At 41.5% G+C, this 23040-nt stretch overlaps 1 protein-coding gene across 5 annotated transcripts in view; it reads right to left on the bottom strand.

The window, feature by feature from the left end:
* SFI1 (SFI1 centrin binding protein) overlaps positions 1-23040 on the bottom strand; it is a 71032-nt gene that overhangs the window by 30112 nt on the left and 17880 nt on the right. For all 5 annotated transcript variants that reach the window (XM_065889380.1, XM_065889379.1, XM_065889378.1 and 2 more), the window contains 7 exons: positions 22641-22751; positions 17915-18009; positions 14416-14533; positions 13292-13394; positions 4448-4604; positions 2573-2734; positions 747-817 (listed from right to left, as the gene is read on the bottom strand). In XM_065889380.1, coding sequence (XP_065745452.1) covers positions 747-817; positions 2573-2734; positions 4448-4604; positions 13292-13394; positions 14416-14533; positions 17915-18009; positions 22641-22751 — 817 coding nt within the window. The remainder of the gene's footprint in view (positions 1-746; positions 818-2572; positions 2735-4447; positions 4605-13291; positions 13395-14415; positions 14534-17914; positions 18010-22640; positions 22752-23040) is intronic.

Consider the following 23040-nt stretch of genomic DNA (forward strand, 5'->3'; position numbering starts at 1 on the left):
AAACACCAGACAAAGGTCAAAACATCAACTCTGCCTCTCAGAAAAGAGACAGACTTCCAGCCTATGGTGGGTTTTTTGTTTTTTTTTTTTTTGCCATGTGGGGTCAATGTGTATGCTTACACAATTATAAATGCAGTTTTGTAAGAGTAAAATAGAAGGGAGAGAAGGAATTTTGAGAGAAGGTGACTGGCGGTGGGGGTGGGGGTGGGGTAGAGGCAGGGCATGCTGGCCTGGCTCCAGCTCTGTCAAAAATGCCTCATGTGTGACTAAACAAAGCACATTCCCCCACAGCCTGGCTTCAGTTTTCTGAGACAGAAGTGAAGCAACTAGGGCTTTTCATATCGTGCTCTGTGGACCCCCAGAGGCTCCTGCAAGTGTTCGGATGCCACCTCATGTGGTGAGGGTGGGGAAGAGCAGCCGGTAGAACAGACACTACTCCCCAGACCTAGCTTTGTCCACAGCATCTCTACTTTGATTGATTTCGAAGACTAGGTTTCCACCACTTAAAAAGGGGGTCTGCCATGTAGAACACCCCAGGACTAGATCACTTCTAAGGCTCCTTTGCAGCCCCAAAACCCTCTGATCCCTCACCATCACCATCTCTGATCCAAAATGAAAATAGGGACATGACAATGAAGGGAGGCTTCATGATGGAAGCCATCCACACAACCAGATGCACTTAAGGAGCATGACGTGGGCCAGGTCCCCCAGGAATGGCTGCCTGAGCGAGGCTGTAGCGCCCTTACCAGCAAGCCTCGCCTGTAGTGCTCTTCTGCCACCTTCTGCCGCACAGCTGTCTCTGCGCACATCAGCACGTCTACCAGAGTTAAGGCTTCTTGTCTCAACAAGGTCCCACCCAGCCCAGAGTGATCCTAGTGACCCATCTGAAGGGTCCCGGCTGCAGGAGATGATGGGCATGCCAGGTGGGCTGGTGTCCGCCTCTGTCTCCCCCTGACAACCCAGGGAAGAAAGAACTAAGGGGAACCACGTGAGTTACTTATCTGCCTTTCTCCCCTCTCATGCCCATTTCATGAGAGGCAAAAATAGTTAAGATAAACTGCCACCAGTTTGAGTAAACATTTCAAAATCTAAGCAGAACCTGCTCCAAGTTCTCCTGCATTGTTTTGGCATCACAAGCCAGTCAGAAGTTTGTGCTAAAAACCTTGGAGTTATTTTAAAACCTTTTCTCCTCCCACCCCTTCCATCTTCTCAACTGCCAAGTCCATCTGCTGCCCCCCTAGGTCTCCCCGGTTCTGTCCCCACCCCCAGCACCGTGCAGTACACTTGACTTGGTCCCCTTGTGCCAGCTTTGCTGCTACCATCGAGCTTTAGCCTTTCTAAAGTACAGATCTGCTGCATCACTACTCTTCTCAAAAACCTGCAGAGGATCCCCAGCACCACTGGGATTAAGCCCAAATTCCTGACCACCGCACACAAGGGCCCTACAATCCGGTCCCCAGCCTGCATCTACCTGCCCTCCATACCCCACAACTCACTGCAGATCCCAGTCATCACCCCTGGCTGCTCTTCCTCACCTACACCTGCGTAAATGCCACTCCTTACACCTGAACCACCCTTCCCAACCTCCCTGTTGGGAGAACGTGTCATCCCCCAAGGCTTAAATTCAGCTCAAACATCACCTCCTCGGCTACATCTCCACAGTAGCCCTAGCAGGACTTGATACAAACTTTTATGATAGCACTTATCACGCCACATTACAAAGACTGGTTTTCATGTCTACTTTCTCCACTAGACAATGAGCTACTGTTAGTCTCTAAGTTTCCCTGTATTCCAGAATTTAGGCAGGAGTTTAAAACAAAGCAAGAGTTCAGTGAACAAATAAAAGTGTGGGTGAACACCCAAGGCGGTCCAAATCCCACACCTGGCACGTATTGCAGCAGGGGCAGTGATTAAGAAGGTGCACTGGAGTCAAAAGCCTGGCTCTGCCAATGAGTTTGAAAATCACTTAGCACCCCCCAACCTGTTTCCTCATCTGTAAAATGGAGATGGTGAGACCTACTCCACAGGGTTGCTATGAGGATTAATGAGATAATGCAAAATGTCTGCACACAGTAAACAGCTCAATGAATGGAAGCTAGGATCATAATGACAGGGCCACCAAGGACAGATGGCTTTCTGAAAAAGCAATGAAATGAAACAAATCTGAAACAGAAATGAAATGAAGCAGAAATGGCTGTGGCTATTTCTACCATCTAATGGGTAGAAAAAAGCAATGAAATGATAACAAAATCAGGGCAGTGGCAATGCCTCTGAGGGGGAGGAAAGGGAATGTAGTCAGGGAGGAGCAGACTGGGGTGTTAGCAATGTTCTAATTTTTTGAGTTGTGCTCATTTTACCATTATTCTTTAGACTATAAATGTTTGTTATATGCACTCTTTTGTATGAATATTCCCAAAATGAAACAAAATATTTTAAAAAGAAGTCAACAGAGATCCGAACTGTCTTAAACTGCTGGGTAACTACTTCCTATGTATCTCCTGACTTGTCTTATAGGCTGGTGAGCTCTTGCTGTTCTTGCTGTACAGACAGGGCTGGGTGGTGCAAAGGATACAGTGTTTCCAGTGAATAAAGGCCCTCCGCAGCATCATCCTCCTGGCCAGCCCCTCTACCCGCTCGTGATGGATGTACAAGCTCTCCCTCCGCTTCCAGGCCCACCGCCAATCACAGAAGTGTGTCTGGAGCACAATGACACAGTGGAATCCCTCAGCCATCTCTGCAACAGAGAAAATAGCATAAGTGCTGCCCCCTCAAGGTTGGGCGATGAGCTGGAAGCACCTTTAAGACAGGATGAAACCCACTACTGGCAGGCATCAGGGCTTCAAGGCTGCTTGAAGAACGTTAGAATAAAAGGTGTTTTCTTGTTTTTTTTTGGCCGTGCCATGCAGCATGTGGGATCTTAGTTCCCCCACCAGGGATCAAACCCATGCCCCCTGCACCGGAAGCGTGAGTCTTAACCACTGGACTGCCAGAGAAGTCCCAGAATAAAAGGTTTTTAAACACGGGAGGAATCCCTTAGCTATCAGTATATCTCTTCTCTCCCAGGAAAGAGAAAAGGGTTCTATCAAAGGGCTGAGGCTCCTAGTTAGCTACTGAGGAGCAGTAATGGTGACTGTTGCTTTCAAAGAAGACTCCATTTCACTTTTGCCTCTTTATCAGTGTTTCCCGGATGGGATTTCAGGGTCTGAGTCAATGACACACAACTTGGTCAACATGCTGTCAAAGGCTTTTGTGAGCTTTCAGCCAGGCTGCTACAGGCTGCCAGCTCCATCTCCTTTTAAGACTAATTAACAACTGGCCTGATGAGCATAAGTCCAGCAAGTGGAAGGGAACTGGTCCTGGAATGAGAATGCCGTAACTGGAGGCATGTTAGTCGGCAGCTCATCATTAAATAGCTTCATGCCTTCAACTTCCAGGCTTGGGCAACCAGACAGGTGGTCCCCCGTCACTATTTTCACACGGACACATTCCCTCTCCCAAGAGACAGTGTAGGCAGCCTAGGAGGTCCCACAGGGAGGCCTAGGGTAAGCAGGAGAGCCTAACCCTGCGGCCAGCACAGTGTTCAACTCACTTCTCTGTGGGCTCAAGAAACTGAAGTACAAAAAGTACCTACGATCATGACCTATTTATCATTACTTCTGACCTCTCTTGGGGAAACAAAACCATCAGAATAGTGTTCAGAAGCTCAACATCATAAATCACATGCATCTGCATAACTGAGGACAAACAACCCAAATATCTATTAATACAAGAATGGCTAGGGACTTCCCTGGCGATCCAGTGGTTAGGATTCTGCGCTTCCACTGCATGGGGCATGGGTTCGATCCCTGGTCGGGGAACTAAGATCCTGCAAGATGCACAGTGAGGCCAAAAAAAAAAAAAAAAAAAATTGCTAAGTAGATTAAGATAAGCCCCTCTCCTGTAAAATACAATCATTTAAAAACTAACATTTATTAAGAACACTTAAAGACACAGGAAAGTATTGATTAGTTGTGTGAAAAAAAAAAAGCAAGATACAGCCTAGATGGGAGAGGAGTCTAGGGGAGAATGGATGCATACATGTTTATGTATCGCTGAGTCTCTTTGCTGTGCACCTGAAACTATCACAACATTATTAATCGGATATACTCCAATATAAAATAAAAAGTTAAAAAAAAGATACAAAACTGTATGTATCACACTAATCACAGTATTTATAGCATAACTAAAATCCTATTGAATTAAATATTGATTAAAAACAGCAGGAAATATATTAACTGTGAATTGAGGACGATTTATCTTCCTCCTCAATCTCCTTTTTGAAAATCTGTGGTGTAACACGGTTATATCTCCCCTTAATAAGTTACCACCCTATTGGCGGTAACAGGCAACAGGAGAGTGGGCACTCTGACCAACCCTCTGTCCCTGGAGCCCAGGACTTCCTGCTTACCTTTCCGCTGCCTCTTCTCTCTGCGCACCTGCAGGTATTCCAGCCAGGCCCTCAGGGCTCTCCACTGTTGCCAGTGCTGATGGTGTTTCACTGCGGAGACCATCTTCTGCCTCTCCCTCCAGACATGCAGAAGCTGTTCCTGCCACTGTGACCAAGCCTGAAAACCAGAGAAAAGACAACAGTCAATGGAGGCAGGAAAACAGAGGTGAAGTACTGGTGAGGGAAAAGAGAAACACACACACTGGAAAGGCTAAAATTAGATACACACACAGGAAAGGCTAAAAAGGAGGGGAAATTCCCAAGGAGAATCGTAAGTGATGGGAGTCTGGGGTGAAAAGATCTTTAAGAAGGGCATTCTCTGCTTCCAAAAAGTAATTTTTTTTTTGGATTAAGAAGGGGAAAAAAAAAGGACTAATAAAATCAATGCATATACAAGAAGCAGGGACAATCCAAGGGGTGATATAATTAATTCAGACTGGGGATAGGAGAGGAGGGTCTGCCTTTTCTTTCAAAGTGGGAGGAAGCCTACGGTCAAGAGGCCCTTTCTCAGGGACATTAGTCTCCAAGACGTGGACCTACAGAAACTGAGGGTCTACAGAAGGATTCCCTTAAGATTATCCATAAATGCACACCCTTGGGAAAGCCTTCGTGCACTCAACAAAACGCATGCCCTACTTTGAAGGTGACTGTCATAGATGACTTGATACCTTCTCTTATACCTCTTTTTTGGTTTTTTTTTTTTTTGCGGTATGCGGGCCTCTCACTGCTGTGGCCTCTCCCGTTGCGGAGCACAGGCTCCTGACGCGCAGGCTCAGCAGCCATGGCTCACGGGCCCAGCTGCTCCGTGGCATGTGGGATCTTCCCAGACCGGGGCATGAACCCGTGTCCCCTGCATCGGCAGGCGAACTCTCAACCACTGCGCCACCAGGGAAGCACCCCGCCATACCTTTTTAAACCTATAACACCTCTTCCCCTTTCCTTCCTCTCAGCTGAATACCATTTTTCCTATTTCACCAAGAAAATAAAAGCAATCAAAAGACAATTTTCTCAAGCTCCCACACGTCCCCCACCTGCCAACAGGCTCTGCCTTCTCTCCTGTTGCTCTGGATAAATTGTCCACTCTCCCATCACAGGTTACCCCTGCCATGCATACAGCCCATCTTCTCAAGTTTATCACTCTGGCAATTCCCCCCACTCCCTTCTGCATCATCAGTTTCCACTCTCTACTAGATTTTTAAAATCAGCATTCGAGTGTGTTGTTATTTCTCCCTTAGGGGATGTGACAACCAAAAGCAATGGGTGACCTTTGATTGTACCCTGCACCTGACACTAAAAGAGCAAAAATATACAGCTGCAATACGAACTGTATTCTAGACATTACTATATCAACATTACATTTCTTAGATATGACAGTGATATTGTGGTTATATAGAAGAACATCCTTATTTTTAGGAGATATGAGCTTAAGTATTTAGGGTAAACTTTATGTCTGCAACTTTAAAGCAACTCAGAAAATGTAAAAAATATACTGATACACTTGAGAGAAAGCAAATGTGGAAAGATGTTAAGGATGGGTTAAACTAGTGAAGAGAACCCAGAATCCACCTTTTCTGTGATTTGGTATTTGTCAAAATTAAAAAGTTGGGGATGAAAGATTATTGTCACACAAATACTTCCTGAAGGGAATAAATCAGTGATCCTCAAACCAACCACCGAACACCCCTCTCTAGACCACTATGCCACCCAGCTAACACCCAAGTGCTTTCCTTTCCAAACTCTTCAAAAGGGCTCTCTTCTCTACCTTTCTCATTTCTCGTCTAAGCTGGTTTTCTTGAATCCTCTCCCCATCAGCTTCACTGAAACTGCTCTTATCAAGGGCATCAATGACCTCCACGTGGCTCAATCTGAAGGCCAAATCTCAGTCCTCACCTGCCCTGGCCTGCCAGAAGCATGTGACACAGCTCATCACACCCGTCTCCACCCGGCTTCCAGTATACCTTGGCCTCTCCTCTGTTCCTGCCGCTGATTCCCATCACTTCACCGGACAGGCTCAGTTCCACTGGCTATACCCATTCCCTTTGTGCTTTCACCTAGTCTCATGGCTCTAAATGTCATCTGCATGCTGAGGACTCCCAACTTTACATCTCAGGTCTGGACTCATCCTCAAGACTCCACACATATATCCAGCTGCCTCCCTGACACCCCCTCGTGGACATTTGGAAGGCCCATCAGGCTGAAGATACGGAGTTCAGAATGGAGCTCCTCCTAATCTTTCCCTACAAATCTGCCTCTCCCTCCAACACCCCCATTTCAGTAAATAGCAACTCCATTGTTCCAATTACTTAGGCCAAAAACCTGGGAGTCCTCTTAGACTTTTTCTCTAACACTTCACATCTTAACTATCCACTAGCAAATCCTGTCGGCAATACCTTCAAAACATACGCAGAATCCAAAACCATCTTCCTATCATCCTTGTCCAGAATCTCTCCTGGAACTTTGTAATCGCTTCCTAACTGTCCTCCCTGCTTTTATCCTTGATTTTCTGAGGTCTGTTCTTAACACAACAGCCAGAATTGTACTTTCTCATTTGTTGTGGTTATGTCACTTAAATCTCTCCATCTTATATGACAATTTCCCTCCCTGCCTTTTTTCTCTTCACGCTACCAATTTGTTAGAGAAACCAGGTCATGTACGCTATAAACTGTCCCATGTTTTAGATTTGTCCGATTGTCTGCTCCAGATGTCTCTAACTTGTCCCTCTGATCCCTGTATTTCCCATGAACTGATAGATTCATGTTTGGCTTGGTGGGAGTCATGTTCAAATTTTAGGCAAGAACATGTCTCAAGTGCTGCTGGGTACTTCCTGTTACATCACATTGTGGTTGGCTGCCACAGTTTTAGCAATGCCAAGACTGTTCCAGTGGCTTCAGATGGCATTAATCTGATTCCTCCCTTATATTTCCCTGTTGTCTTTCCTCTGGGTGATTGCTGCCTAGATCCATTTTCTCACTGGGGTGGCAATTTTATAATTCTAATACTCCTGCGTTTATTAACTGAAATTCTATAAAGAAGCCTTACTCTCTCATTAACCCTCTCGTTTTTCAAAGATTAGTTTGTATAGGAAAGGCAGGATAAATGATTGACTTTGACCTTCATTAATTTCCAAAGAGTTGAATTAATGCTCTAACAACCCAAAATTGTGACCAATGAGTTTTTTCTCATTATGAATGCAGGAATTTTTACATATTTGATGTTTTCAATCCACGGCAGTCATTATTCTTTTTGATGCTCAAATTGTTCTATCTTAAGCCTATGGGAGTCCTTCTGACACAACCCCATTAACCTCTGTTAATTTCCTCATACTCCTGCACACTATCTCCTAGGCTTATGATGTCTATTTCCTGCTCTATAACTGGAATCAGCCATTTCTCCAAAAAGCCTCAGTTCCCTTTAGTGGGAAACAGAAGAGACCACAACTTGGGCACTGGGGATGCTAGAAGCAGTGCCAGTAACAAAGCATTTAAGTCTTTTCAGTAAATAGAGTTAGAAATTCACTATTTTAGGGGAAAAAAACCATGTGTCCATACTGATATTGACATTTCCAATTTCAGATAACAGGGCTTTTAATTTCTGATTTTGTACCTGTAATCTTTCCTTTTACACTGAAAATCATGCTTCCTAATGACACAGCCATAGTTATTTGCTTTATCTTACAATGTAGCTGTAACAGATTCAACCCAACAATCCAAACCTGTTACTTACAATAAGACCACTGAATGCAATTTTAGATCTCTTAGTAGTTCTCTGTGTCCTTAGAACACATCCCACTCGGGATGAACAGCCAAAATATTGTATTTTAAAGTAATTCTTTTCTCTTTGTAGTCATTGCTACAAACTTGGTATATTTGTTTCAGCGTGTTCTAAAATCCTAGGGATTGGTTCTTTTCCTTTTTGATTAATTTTTTGTTTTTAATTATATCAAATACTTACATGGTTCCAAAGTTAAACCTATGTGACAAGGTAAATTCACAGAAGTACTTTGTTCCCTCCCTTCCCCCATAGGTAACCACTTTTCCTTAGTTTTTGGTTTATTTTTCCATTGTTTCTTCTTGAAAACAGAACACACACACACACACACTCTCCCTTTCTCTCATATCGCTCTCTCCCTTCCTTCCTCAAGAGGCAGCACATGATGAACCAGAGGGAGCCTGTTAAGAGGTGGGGTGTGACCACATCACTCCTCCTCTCAAAGCCAGTAGCTTCCCCCTCCCCTGGAAAAAGAGCCAAAGCCTTTATGGGCACAGCCTGCAGAGCCTTACTATTACACCTGCCTCCTTGTCACCTCATGGCCTAATCTTTCCTACTCTCCCTCTCACGCCCATCAATATATCACAAGCTACATCAAGCTCAAGGGTGGGGTGACTCAATATTACAAACATGACAATTTTCTCCAATCTAATGTAAAAAGTCAGTGTACTATAATAAAAAATCCTAGTAGGCTTTGTTGTGGAACTTGACGAGTTGATCCTAAAATTAATAAGAGTAAAGAACAACTGCCAAGACAATTTTTAAAAAGAACAAGAATAAAGAAGATCTCTTTCCACATATGAAAACTTAAGAGCTATACAGTAAGATCAGTAAGATCAGTATACAGTAATGAACAGTTAGCATTTACTGAGGATTTCCATACTCAAAGCATTGCTCTAAGCATATTACATGTATCACTACACTTAATCCTCAACGATCCTATGAGGTAGGTACCATTATTATTTACTTACAGATAAGAAATATAAGGTGGGGTGGTGGTGGGATGAATTGGGAGACTGGGATTGACATATATATACTAATATGTATAACCTGCTGTATAAAAAAATAAAATTAAAAAATAAAATGCAATAAAACCCAAAATGCAATATTAAAAAAAAAAAGAAGTCTAAGGTACAGGGAGATTAGGTAACTCATTAAAAAAGGCACAAAGCTAATAGGTAATGGCAGCAGAATTTCCACCTGGGCAGTCTGGCTAGAGAACCTTTGTTCTTTCCTACCTGCTTCATTAAATCATAATCAAAACAGTGTGTACTGGCTCAGAGATAGACAAATAGACCAATGGAATACAGAGCCCAGAATAGACCCATGAACAAATGGGACCCTGCTCTATAATGGAGGTGGACTAATAGTCAGTATAAAAAAGATAAAGGATGAACTAACCAGTAAACAGTGCTGCAGAAATTATCCATAAGGAAAATGACAAACTAAGACCCTGTTACACACAATTTATAAAATTAAACCCAAGATGGATTAAAGACCAAACCATAAGATACAAGAATTAGGTACACTGAAAATAATAACACTTGTATGAAAAAAACCCCACCATAAACAAAGCAAAAAAACAACCTATGGACTAGAAGAAAATACTTGCAATGTACCTAATAGTCAAAAGATTAGTAAGCAGAATGTATGACAATGTCCACAGAGCAGAAAAAGCCAAATAACCCAACAGAAAAAAAGGAGTGAGGGATAGTAACAAGCTGAAAAACAGAAACTCAAATGGCAAACAAGCGTCTGAAAAGATGCTGGGCTTCATTAGGAATCAGCGAAATGTAAATTAAAGCAACAAGGAATTACCACTTCAGACCTATCAAACTGGTGAAAATAACCAAGCCTGACAATGCAAAGCGCTGATGAGGCCAAAAGAAATGGGAACCGAAATTTTAGCACATAAACTGGCACAGCACTGGAGCAAATAGGTGATGCTTGATAAGGATGACGAGATGATACCCAAAGAAGTTTCACTTCCAGGAACAAGAGAAACTCAGACTCTTGCACAGGGATCTGTGTTTAAGAGTGCTGTCTGCCATGTTGTTTGTAATTGTAAAAAACATAATCAGAAGGAATCAACAGTTCAGCAGCACTGAGCAGGTAAACTGAGCCTTATTCAGTACAAAGGCATATTATAGGTAGTTAACAGATCTCTATGTATCAACATGATAAACCTCAAAAATACACTGTTGCGTTAAAAAAAAGCAAGCTGCAAAGTAAATGTACAGTATGACACTATTCATAAGTTTCCTAACAACACAAAGTCAGAACACTTATTCTTTTTAAAAAATTATTTCTTTATTTATGGCTGTGTTGGGTCTTCGTTTCTGTGCGAGGGCTTTCTCCAGTTGTGGCAAGCGGGGGCCACTCTTCATCGCGGTGCGTGGGCCTCTCACTATCGTGGCCTCTCCTGCTGCGGAGCACAGGCTCCAGACGCGCAGGCTCAGTAGTTGTGGCTCACGGGCCTAGCTGCTCCGCGGCATGTGGGATCCTCCCAGACCAGGGCTCGAACCTGTGTCCCCTGCATTGGCAGGCAGACTCCCAACCACTACACCACCAGGGAAGCCCAGAACACTTATTCTTTATGTATATGTATGCACACATTTTTACAAGTGCAAAAGAACACAAGAAAACGGGGACTTCAGTATCAGGGTACAGGTTATTGCTAAGGAGAAAAGGTGGCAGAAGGAAGGAAGTGGGGGGCTTGAACTGTGAATTTAATTACATTAAATTCTGGGGCAAGTATGGAAAATGCTAACACCTTTTAAACCTGTATGTTGGGAACTTGGATATCTTAATATTTTTAATAAACGTTTTATATTTAATGTTTTTATTTTTGAAGTACATAATTTAATTTTTTAAAATTTCACATATCTCATGACGTCTGCCCTGCTTAGTTCAGAGACGCTGTGAGGATTAAGAGAATGACTTAAATTTAAGTTCTTGGTAAATCATATGGTACTTATCAGACACAAGGATTTTATCTATAATCTGCACTATAAAATTTGCCTTAGAGTCTCATATAGTGTGGTCCATATCAGTGTTATCTTGATTGCTCACATTTTTCATTGGATTTGATTCTGAATGACTCTCAGCTGTCTTCTAAGTTAAATCCAACCTCAAACGACGAAAACCTGCTATCACTAAAAATATTCATTCAAATCTGTTGTTGCAAGCTTTGAAGGCAACAGTAAAAAAGGAATTCTAAAAGTGTTCTGAGCAACAGCAGCACCAGCAGAACGAGTTTATAGGCTCTCAAAGTGACTATCTGAAAGGGACGATAGCTGAAGTCCATCAGCGACAGAAAACCATCCTCAATATGTTCCTATGCTTCTGGCATTTTCAGATTCATAGTTCCCTCTCCCTCCTGAGAGCACAAGTCTACTGAGGACAAGGCAGCATGATAGTTAAAAGAACAGCTCTGCACTTTTCAGGCTGCCTCAGTTCAAATACTGGCTCTGACCTTTGCTAGGTGCATGACCCTCATTTGAGTTATTTAACCTATAATAATACAGGATTTAAATAGTAATTTTGAAAATTGAGATAACACATATAAAGCACTTAGTCCAGCACCTAGGACAGTAAGACCACAATAAATACTATTACTGCTCCTGCTGTTCTTGTTACCGTTACTATCACTGGCAAGAACTATGTCTATTTCCTTGCTGCTGCTTCAGAAGACCTTATGAGTTCAGAGGTCAGCAAATTTTTTTCTTAAAGGGTCAAATAATACTTTTTTTAGGCTTTGCAGGCCACATGGTCTCTGTTGCAACTACTCAACTTTACCGTTGTAGCCTGAAAGCAGCTTAGACAATACATAAATGAACAGGTGTAACTGTGTCCCAATAAAACTTTATTTACAACAACAATCAGCTGGCCAAATCTGATCCATGGGCAAGTTTGCTGACCCCAATCTATGCTGTCTGCATATGATCTCCATATACTGCATATTCTTCCATGGATGATACAAAATGTTGTCAGATTAAAAAGCTATTACTCCTACAGGGACTTCCCTGGTGGTGCAGTGGTTAAGAATCCGCCTGCCAATGCAGGGGACACAGGTTCAAGCCCTGGTCCGGGAAGATCCCACATGCCATGGAGCAACTAAGCACATGTGCCACAGCTACCGAGCCTGAGCTCTAGAGCCCACGAGCCACAACTACTGAGCCCATGTGCCACACTACTGAAGCCTGCATGCCTACAGCCTGTGCTCTGCAACAAGAGAAGCCACCACAATGAGAAGCCCGCTTACTGCAACGAAGAGTAGCCCCTGCTCGCTGCAACTAGAGAAAGCCTGTGCACAAAAACAAAGACCCAATGCAGCCAAAAATAAATCAATAAATAAATGGAAAAAAGAAGTTATTACTCCTACAATATAGTAACACGCACTTCTTTTTCTCCTCCTCCCTGTTCTATTCTCTATGACTGACTTGGCCTATAAGTACCCAGGAGACACTAAAAAGTGACTGAAGTTCAGAAAGCTTATCAAAGGTCATAAAAAAGCTTCACCACAGCATACGTTTGGTACAGATGTTAAGCCTTTATAACTGACCAAAAGCTAGTGGCTTTTCCAAAAGGAGCTCTAAGAAATAAGCAAAATTATATGAAAAAGCCAGGTTTTCTTTTCAGTCTTAGTTTCTTTTCTGCCCTCGTTTTCTAATTTGCTGTAGGAAAAGAGTAATGAGGAAATAAAGAATATACTGCTGTTTCTTTAAACATATTTATAATTAATTCATAAATCCCGTTCCGGCTCCACAATTAACAGGAGCTCTCTAAAGATCACTGGAAATCACATCTAGCATATTCCTTCCAGCGGCCTCTGTCTTTTGAAGAGTCCAGCCTTCCAAGTTGCCTCGCACCCCACTTCCATCCCTTGAGCTGCAGGGAGGGCCCAGCAGAGAGGCAGCAGCATGACGGTCAGCTTTCTGTTTGGGAGTCCGACCCCACCTGCCCAAGCTCCCATTGTGGGTATGGTGCCTGATGACGTGGACAGAGGACACCAAAGCCCGAGTCTGCTGGACTCACCTGCAGCTGGAGGCTCCGGGCCCTGTGCTTCACAGCTGAGGCATGGAGGGCACGGCCCAGGTGAACCTGTCCCAGTTGCCGTCTCCACGTGCTCCACCACACCCTGTCAGAGAGCAAATCAAAGATGGGACCAGTCAGAGCAAGGCCAGCCAGAAAAGAGAAGGGCAGTGAGGGCTGGGCCTCAGACCCTGAGCTCAAGTCCCTCTCCCTAAACAGCCAAGAAACAGTCCTAGAGCTGCCAGTTAAGGGTTGGAAACGGATGGTTCCTAAGGTCAGATCCAGCCTTAGACACTACAGACACGCTGGAACTGAGCTTTTAAGACACTGCCATTTGGGACACCAGAGGACCACTGGGAACAATGCACAGTGCAATCAGTCCCATTATAAAGCAGCTCATTGCTACACACACCTGGCTTTCAGAGTGGACTAACTCACCCTCCAATGTGTGGACAATGCTGCTGAGATGCAGTACAAGGCAGCAGTTAAGAGCATGAGCTTTGGCATCAGAGAGATGGGTGGGTGAGCCCTAGTTCTGCTAATTACAACTTATACAGTAAGTCTCAGAAAGGTTGAGTAACTTGCCTGAGCTCATATATCTTAATCTGTGCAATAACAGTATTTCATAGTTTATGGTAAGGATTAAATGAGACACTTTACATTAAAAAATTAACACACACAGAAACTTAACACGGGGTTTTCTAGTAAGTACTCAATTAGTGTTACTTACGATTTGGTGAAAACCTGATCTCAATGTTGAACAAGTTATCAATAAATATTTATTAGGTATCAATTATGTTCAAAACATTGTTTTTGGGTTTTTAAAAAAATATTTATTTGGCTGATTGGGTCTTAGTTGTGGCGCGCGAGCTTCTGTCTAGTTGTGGCGCGCAGGCTCCAGAGCATGTGGTTTTAGTTGCCCCGCGGAATGTGGGATCTTAGTTCCCCAACCAGGGATCAAACCCACGTCCCCTGCATTGGAAGACAGATTCTTAACCACTGGACTACCAGGGAAATCCCCAAAACATTGTTTTAAGGTGGGTTTTTATGCTGGTTTTCCAGTAGCATAAAGCAAAGCTGAGGTAAAGTGAACGCTGCTCATCTGTAGGGCAATGGAGCACACTCACCACAAAGTACTCCGCTGTCTAAACTCCAGGGCAGTGGTCTGCATCCGAATTTTGGTCCTACGAAAAACCACGTAGATCAACCAGGACTTCCAGGCCTGTCGCATCTTTTGTTTTGCATCTAGATGGCACCAAAGAGATTTTCAAAATGGGGCTGGGGGAGATGGATCACTCTGGGTTAAGACAAAAGTTCAAAAGCTCTGACACCCCTCCTTTGAATATCTAAATTCCTCCAGTCTTCTAGTGCCCTCTGCTGGAAAACTTGTGAAGCTCTACAAAATTAATAAGGATGCAGGATGTGAAGAATGGTTATATAAGTGATAACATTTACAAAACTTTTAAAGGAAAATCAGTGTACTGCACTGTTCAGAAATCTTTTATTTTAAAAGTCCTTTTTTTAAAAGTTATATTCTGCAATATTTACACATGAAATAACAGAGGAAGCAGAGAAGTGAATGTGGATATGGATATATGTGAGTCGATAATTATTGGAAGCTGGATGATGGGTACACGGAAGTTCATTATTCTACCTTTCCATTTTGTAGATATTTTTAAATTTCCATAATATAAAGTTAAAGAAGTCATGTTATAAAATTTGCTGTTTGAAACAATAATTGTAAAGTAGAATAAGCAAGACAAAAGGAAAGGATACTATCTGTATCTGTTTGAGAAACAGAATAAGAAGGACCAGTAATGATCCTGGAGGAAAGAGAATTTACTAAATATGGGAGACACAAAAGTCCATAGGTCTCCTTTTGTGGTAAATTCCATTTTCATTATGAAAGTCATCACTGACGACATAAGTTTCTTTTCTTTTTAGAACACAAAGGAGAAAATAAAATTATGTAAAACATTTTGAGGACATTCTCCAAAATGTGGTCAGGATGACTAGAGCTATACTTTATATTTCATAGTTGTTGACAAGTCAAGTCAAAATATGAAAAAGAATTTAACATGCAGCTTCTCTGGGCCCACCTCAGACCCCATGAATCAGCACATCTCGGGCAACAAGGACTAGTATGGTGCTGTAGCTTAGAGTTTAGGCTCCTGAGTAAGATAAGCTGGGCCTGAGTACTGACCTTGTCACTGAGCTAAGTAACCTCACACCAGTTCCTCATCTGCAAAATGGTGCTTCCCTTCAAGGTATGTTTGCAAAGAGTAAACGAGATTATCTATAAAAAGAAGAAAATGAATCCAAGGAGATAAAAGAAGAGGTACTTATAATATTCTGGGGAGAGAGATGAGGCTTAATCTCAGGCATTGGCAAAGAAAAGATGAGTGCAAGGGACACCTCAGGGAGGCATGTTTTAAGAGAAGATAACTAAATGCTGTTACGACGAAGCCATTCGTAAGTAAGGTTTCTTGCTTAGCTAGGAAAAGTAGGAAGAGCAGGTCTAAACGGGGAGCAGTGGACAAGCTGTACTGGGGACTTGCTGAGTTTGAGGTGCCTATAGGGCATTCATGTGAAATGGCTATGAGAAACAGCAGGCTGCATTATCATTTTGAAAGTTAGTGCCTTTTTCCCCTTAGGCTCCCCACATGGGTTTCTGGGTTCAACTCGAGGAATCAGACACTGACCAGAGCTAAACTGTCCACAAGATCACTAAGGGACAACCTGGACAAAGAAGACCAGAAGTAAGCACTGCAATGTGACACATGGCAGCAAGACAGACAACAGTCCCAAGTGCTGCGAGAGAAACAGAGCCGCAACACTGCACCAGCAGGGCAGGAACAGCCAGTTCACACAAATCATGCTTAAGTGAGTGGTAGGTGCCCAAACCACGCCATATAGAGAAAACCATAGGGATATGATCACACAGGAGTTCCTGCTCAGAGATCACACATCCTAGAAAACAGGAAAGGGAATCGAACAAGTCTTCCCTTTGACTTGGAGTTATTCTCTCTCAGAGACAATGTACTCATCCTTCACAACAGCTTCTGAGCTTAATGGGGAGAAACTCAAAAGCTTTTCCACTAATCAAGTATAAGGCAAGGAAGACCCCTCTCACTCCCTTTCAACATCATATTAGAAGTTCTAGCTAATGCAACTAGACAAAAGCAATAAAAGGTATACAGATTGGGAAGGAAGAAATAAAACTGTCTTTGTTTGCAAATGACATGACTGTCTATGTAAAGAAGCCAAAAAGAATTGACAAAAAACTCCTGGAACTAATAAGCAATTCATAGCAAGGCTGCAGGATGCAAGGTTAATATACAAAAGTCAACTGATTTCCTATATACCAGCAATGAACAAGTGGAATTTGAAATTAAAAATACACCACCATTCACAGTAGCACTCAAAAAAATGAAATATTTAGGTATAAATCTAACAAAACATATGTGAAATCTGTGTGAGGAAACTACAAAACTGTGATGAAAGACATAAAAGAAGAACTAAATAAATGGGGAGAGTCCATGTTCAGGATAGGAAGACTCAATATTGTCAAGATGTCAGTTCTTTCCAACCTGATTTATAGAGTCAATGCAACCCCAACCAAAATCCCAGCAAGTTATCCTGTGGATATCACAAAATGATTATAACATTTATATGGAGGCAAAAGACCTGGAATACCCAACACAATATTAAAGAAAGAGGCTGGAGGACTGACACGACCTGAGTTGAAGAATTACTATAAAGCTACAGTAACCAAAACAGTGTGATATTGACAAAAGAAGTGACAGATAGATCAGTGGAACACAGCAGAGAGCCTGGCAACAGACCCACATAAATATAGTCAACTTATCTTTGACAAAGGAGCAAAGGAATACAATGGAGCAAAGATAGTCTTTTTAACAAATGGTATAGGAACAACTGGACATCCACATGCAAAAAAGACACAGACCTTACACCCTTCATAAAAATTAACTCAAAATGGATCACAGACCTAAATGTAAAACACAAAACTATAAAACTTCTAGATGATAAAGTAAGAGAAAACCTAGATGACCCTGGATATGATGATGACTTTTTAGATACAACACCAAAGGCACCATCCATGAAAGAAAAGATTGATAAGCTGGACTTCATTAAAATTAAAAACTTCTGCTCTGCAGAAGACAATGTCAAGAGAATGAGAAGACAAGCCACAGAGTGGAAGAAAATATTTGCAAAAGACACATCTGACAAAGGATTATTACCCAAAATATACAAAGAACTCTTAAAACTCAACAAGAAAACAAACGATCCAATTAAAAATGGGCAAAAGAACTTAATCGACACCTCACCAAAGAAAATACACCCTAATGTAAACTATGGACTTTGAGTGATTATGATGTGTCAGTATAAGTTCACCAGCTGTAACAAATGTACCACACTGATGCGGGATGCTGATAATGGGAGAGGCTATGTATGTGTTGGGGAGTGGGTGTATGGGCAATTACTACCTTCCCCTCAACTTTGCTGTGAACCTAAAACTGCTCTTAAAAAATAAAATCTTAATAAAGGAAAAACAAGACAAATAAACGGAGGGATTTTCTTTAGACGTGTACTTCCTTTTCTCACCATGATCCTCGGCTCTCAGGTACCTGTTCCTCATCTCCCGCTGCTGATGCACGTAGGTCTTCCAGGTTTGGAACATCAGGTTATACAAGTAATATCTGAGGAGCCAAAAAAGCAAATAGCGTTTCTTTAAAACAAAACAACTCCTAATCCGACATACCCAGTCCGTTCTGTACTTAGGAGAAATTAACAGGAACACTTCTGACACAAAAAAGCCAATCTATATCCTAAGCTAAAATTGGAGTGTCGTTCTCCACACCTTATATTATTACCAAGGAAGAAAGGTGTGAATTATCCTAGAATAACTTCACCTTCAGCACCCACAAAGCTGTGGCATTTGGAATGACAGTCATATCTCAATCATCCACACCATGTAAAACATAACCTCTCCTTTGCACTAAAACACAGTCAATGTTCTCCTTTGTCTTTTCTGTCTCAATACATACATTATATACATTAAGTCTGTCAGTCCCAGGGTTTCCCTGGTGGCGCAATGGTTAAGAATCCACCTGCCAATGCAGGGAACACAAGTTCGAGCCCTGGTCCAGGAAGATCCCACATGCCACAGAGCAACTAAGCCTGTGCGCCACAACTACTGAGCCTGTGCTCCAGAGCCCGCAAGCCACAACTACTGAAGCCCACGCTCTGCAACAAGAGAATCCACTGCAATGAGAAGCCTGCACCGCAAGGAAGAGTAGCCCCTCCTCGCTGCAACTAGAGAAAGCCGCGCATAGCAAAGAACCAAAAAGCACCCCAAAAAAAAAAAAAGACTGTCAGTCCCTCCATATCTTCACTATCCCATTTCCTAAAACTTGATTTCATACTCTGTCAGCTTCTTAGAACGATTCAGCGATGTCTGTATTTATGGATATCTGAAATATCCATAAATCAGAAACCCTGCCCCAAAGAGCTTAAAGACATGATTATAATGAGTGAATACCATTTGAAAAAGACACAATGTATAAGACATACTAAGTTTTTACTTTAAAAAAGGTATAGGGCTTCCCTGGTAGCACAGTGGTTGAGAGTCCGCCTGCTGATGCAGGGGACACGGTGTCATGCCCCAGTCCGGGAAGATCCCACATGCCGCGGAGCGGCTAGGCCCATGAGCCATGGCCGCTGAGCCTGCGCGTCCGGAGCCTGTGCTCCGCAACGGGAGAGGCCACAACAGTGAGAGGCCCGTGTACCGCAAAATAAGATGTATAAAAATATGTATGTGATGTAATTCCCAATTTTTACTTTTTCTTCCACTTATCTTTGGGAATACAAATGTCAAAGATTAAGAGTTTCTTCTCTCTACTGCTAAAAAAATAAATTTTTAAAGTTTTTTCTGTTTTCTTAATGTTCTATATTGGGCATATATTTTCTCCCAATCAATACAAATTAAAACAACTTTATTATTTTAAAACACAGAATTAGAAATTGTACAGAAGTGAGAGTCAGTGAGAAAAACATATTCAAATCATTAGCATGATCATTACATAATGATTACTTGAATTAGAGGGGTATCTCTGTGTATATGTGCTCACATGAACACAGTATTGTGTGCTTGGGCTTAATTTAGGACTTTGATCTTGCTTACTCTAAAAAGAATTTGAAAAAATACAGAAAATAATCCAAAACTCTTCTCGTTGCAAGGATGGTCCAACCTCCACAAACTCAATCAATGTGATACCTCACATAACAGAATGAAAGAAAAGAATCGTATGATGATCAGTATCTCAATATAATAAAGGCCACATATGATAAGCCCACAGGTAACATCATGCTCAATGGAGAAAGGCTGAAAGCTTTTTCTCTAAAATCAGGAACAGGACAAAGGTGCCCACTCTCACCACTCCTACTTAACATAGTACTGGGAGTCCTAGCCAGAGCAATTGGGCAAAAAAAAAAAAAAAAAAGAAAAAGAAAAAGAAAGAAAAGGCATTGGAATTGGAAAGGAAGAAGTAAAACTGTCTTTATTTGCAGACACCATGATTTTACATACAGAAACTCCTAGAGATTCAACCAAAAATTGTTAGATCTAATCAATGAACTCAGTAAAATCATAGGATATAAAATTAACGTAAAAAGCTAAGTAGCAATTCTATACAGTAACAACAAATTATCTGAAAAAGCAATAAATCAATCTCATTTACAATAGCATCAAAAATAACAAAATGCTTAGGAATAAATTTAACCAAGGAGGTGAAAGGTCTCTACTCTGAGAACTACAAGACATTAATGAAAGAAATCAAAGAAGACAAATAAATGGAAAGGTATTCCATGTTCATGAACTGGAAAAATACTGTTAAAATGTTAGTACTACCAAAAGCCAACTATAGACTCAATGCAATCCCTATCAAGATTCCAATGGCATGTTTACAAAAGTAGAAAAAACAATCCTAAAATTTATGTGGAACCACAAAAGACCCCAAACAGTCAAAGCAATCCAGAGAAAGAACAAAGCAGGAGGCATCACACTTCCTGTTTTCAAGCTATAGTATATTATGGCACTGGAATAAAAACAGACAAAGAGACTAATGGAATAGAGTTGAGAGCCCCAAAATTAACCCAAGTATATACCGTCACCTAATATTTGGCAAGGGAGCCAAGAATATTCAATGGAAAAAAGACAGTCTCTTCAATAAATGGTGCTGGGAAAACTGGATATTCACATGTAAAACAATGAAACTAGATTCATATCTAACACCACTCATTAACTAGAAATGGATTAAAGACTTAAATGCAAGACCTGAAACCATGAAATTCCTAGAAGAAAATATAGGAAAAAAGCTCCTTCACATAAGTCTTAGCAATGATTTTTTTGGATATGACACCTAAAGCACAAGCAACAAAATAAAAAATAAACAAGTGGGACTACAGCAAACCAAAAGACTTATGCACAGCAAAAGACGCAGCCAACAAAGTGACAATGACAACCTACAAAATGGGAAAAAAATATTTGCAACCCATATAACTGATAAGGAATTAATATCCAAAATATATGAAGAACTCATATTACCCAATAGCAAAAAAAACCAAATAATCCAATTTAGAAGTGGGCAAAGGACCTAAACAGACATTTTTCCAAAGGAGATATACAAATGGCCAACAGGTACATGAAAAGATGCTCAACACTACTAGTCATTAGGAAAATATAAATCAAAATCACAATGAGATCAAAATCACCGCACACCTGTTAAAATGGCCATCGTCAAAAAGACAAAATAGAATTATAATGTGCACCTAAATTTATATAATGTTATAAACCAATTTTACCTCAATTAAAAAAAGGAAAAGTAGGAAATTAGGTCTCCAAAAAATAAGACATAAAAAAGAAAAAAAAAAGACAAGAGAGAACAAACGCTGGTGAGGATATGGAGAAAAGGGAACCTTGTGGACTGTTGGTAGGATTGTAAAATTGGTATAGCCACCAAGGAAAACAGTATGCAGGATCTTTAAAAAATTAAAAATAGAACTACCAGACAATCCAGCAATCCCACTTCTGGGAATATATCCAAAGGAAACAAAAACACTAACTTGAAAAGATATCTGCACCACCATGTTCACAGCAGCACTATTTACAATAGCCACGACAGGGAAACAACCTAAGTGTCCAAAGGTGGATGAATGGGTAAAGTTGTGGTATCTATATACAATGGAATTTACTCAGTCATTAAAAAATGAGGAAACCCCATAAAAACATATACATTAAAAAAAAAGAGGGGGCTTCCCTGGTGGCGCAGTGGTTGAGAGTCCGCCTGCCGATGCAGGGGACACGAGTTCGTGCCCGGGTTTGGAAGGATCCCACATGCCGCGGAGTGGCTGGGCCCGTGAGCCATGGCCGCTGAGCCTGTGCGTCCAAAGCCTGTGCTCCAGAACGGGAGAGGCCACAACAGTGAGAGGCCCACGTACCGCAAAAAAAAAAAAAGAGGAAACCCTGCCATTTGCGACAACATGGATGGGCCTTGAGGGCATTAGGCTAAGTGAAATATATCAGACAGAGAAAGACAAATACTATATGATCTTACTTATATGTGGAATCTTAAAAAAAAAAAAAAAAAAAACTCAGAAAAAGATCAGATTTGTGGTTACCAGAGGCCGGGTGGGTTGGGGGAGGCAGTCAAAAGGTACAAACTTCCAGTTATGAGACAAAGAGGTTCTAGGGATGTAATGTACAACATGATGACTATAGTTACCACTGCTGTATGATATATATGAAAGTTGTTAAGACAGTAAATCCTAGAAGTTCTCATTACAAGGAGAAAATTTTTTTCTTTTTTTTCCCCTTTTCTTTTTTTTTTGCGGTACGCGGGCCCCTCACCGTTGCGGCCTCTCCCGCTGCGGAGCACAGGCTCCGGATGCGCAGGCTCAGCAGCCGTGGCTCACGGGCCCAGCCACTCCGCGGCATGTGGGATCCTCCCGGACCGGGGCACAAACCCGTGTCCCCTGCATCGGCAGGCGGACTCCCAACCACTGTGCCACCAGGGAAGCCCTCCCCTTTTCTTTTTACTGTATCTATATGAGATGATAAACATTAGCTAAACTTATTGTGGTAATCATTTCATAATATGTAAGTCAAACCTTTATTCTGTACACCTGAAACTCACAGTAATTAATATATGTCAATTATATCTCAATAAAACCAGAAAAAAAATTTCTATCCTTCTGACCAGAAACATGCCAACAAGTAATTATTTGATAACGTGTATCAGTAAAATTAAAGTAATGTAACATGAAATCCTACCTATAGTGACAGTCAGCTCGAACACGGAGTTTCCACTCTCGATGGGAAACCCACCACTCTTCTTTCCATTCTTCAAAGACCTTCTGCAGAATTCTTTGCTCATAGTAAAACCTAGGGCAATGAAAAAAAAAACCAGAGACATAACTGACAATGTTGGAGCTGATATCTATTCCCAAATCACCGTTTCATATGGCCATTGTTTTCTCATAGAAAAGTGTGGTTCATTATTTGATAACACCAAAATAGATTAAAAATAGACATATTCAACTTTTTCAGATCAAAACATTAGAACTACTTAAACTAGAAATGAGGCTAAAAAATTTTATACTCTAGATCTTACCAATTAAAGAGGTGAAAGTAAAAAAAATCTGATTTTTCAAATACCATAAGTGAGTTGAGA

This window comes from Phocoena phocoena, chromosome 13 (assembly GCF_963924675.1).
Source record: "Phocoena phocoena chromosome 13, mPhoPho1.1, whole genome shotgun sequence".
Taxonomy (NCBI): Eukaryota; Metazoa; Chordata; class Mammalia; order Artiodactyla; family Phocoenidae; genus Phocoena; species Phocoena phocoena.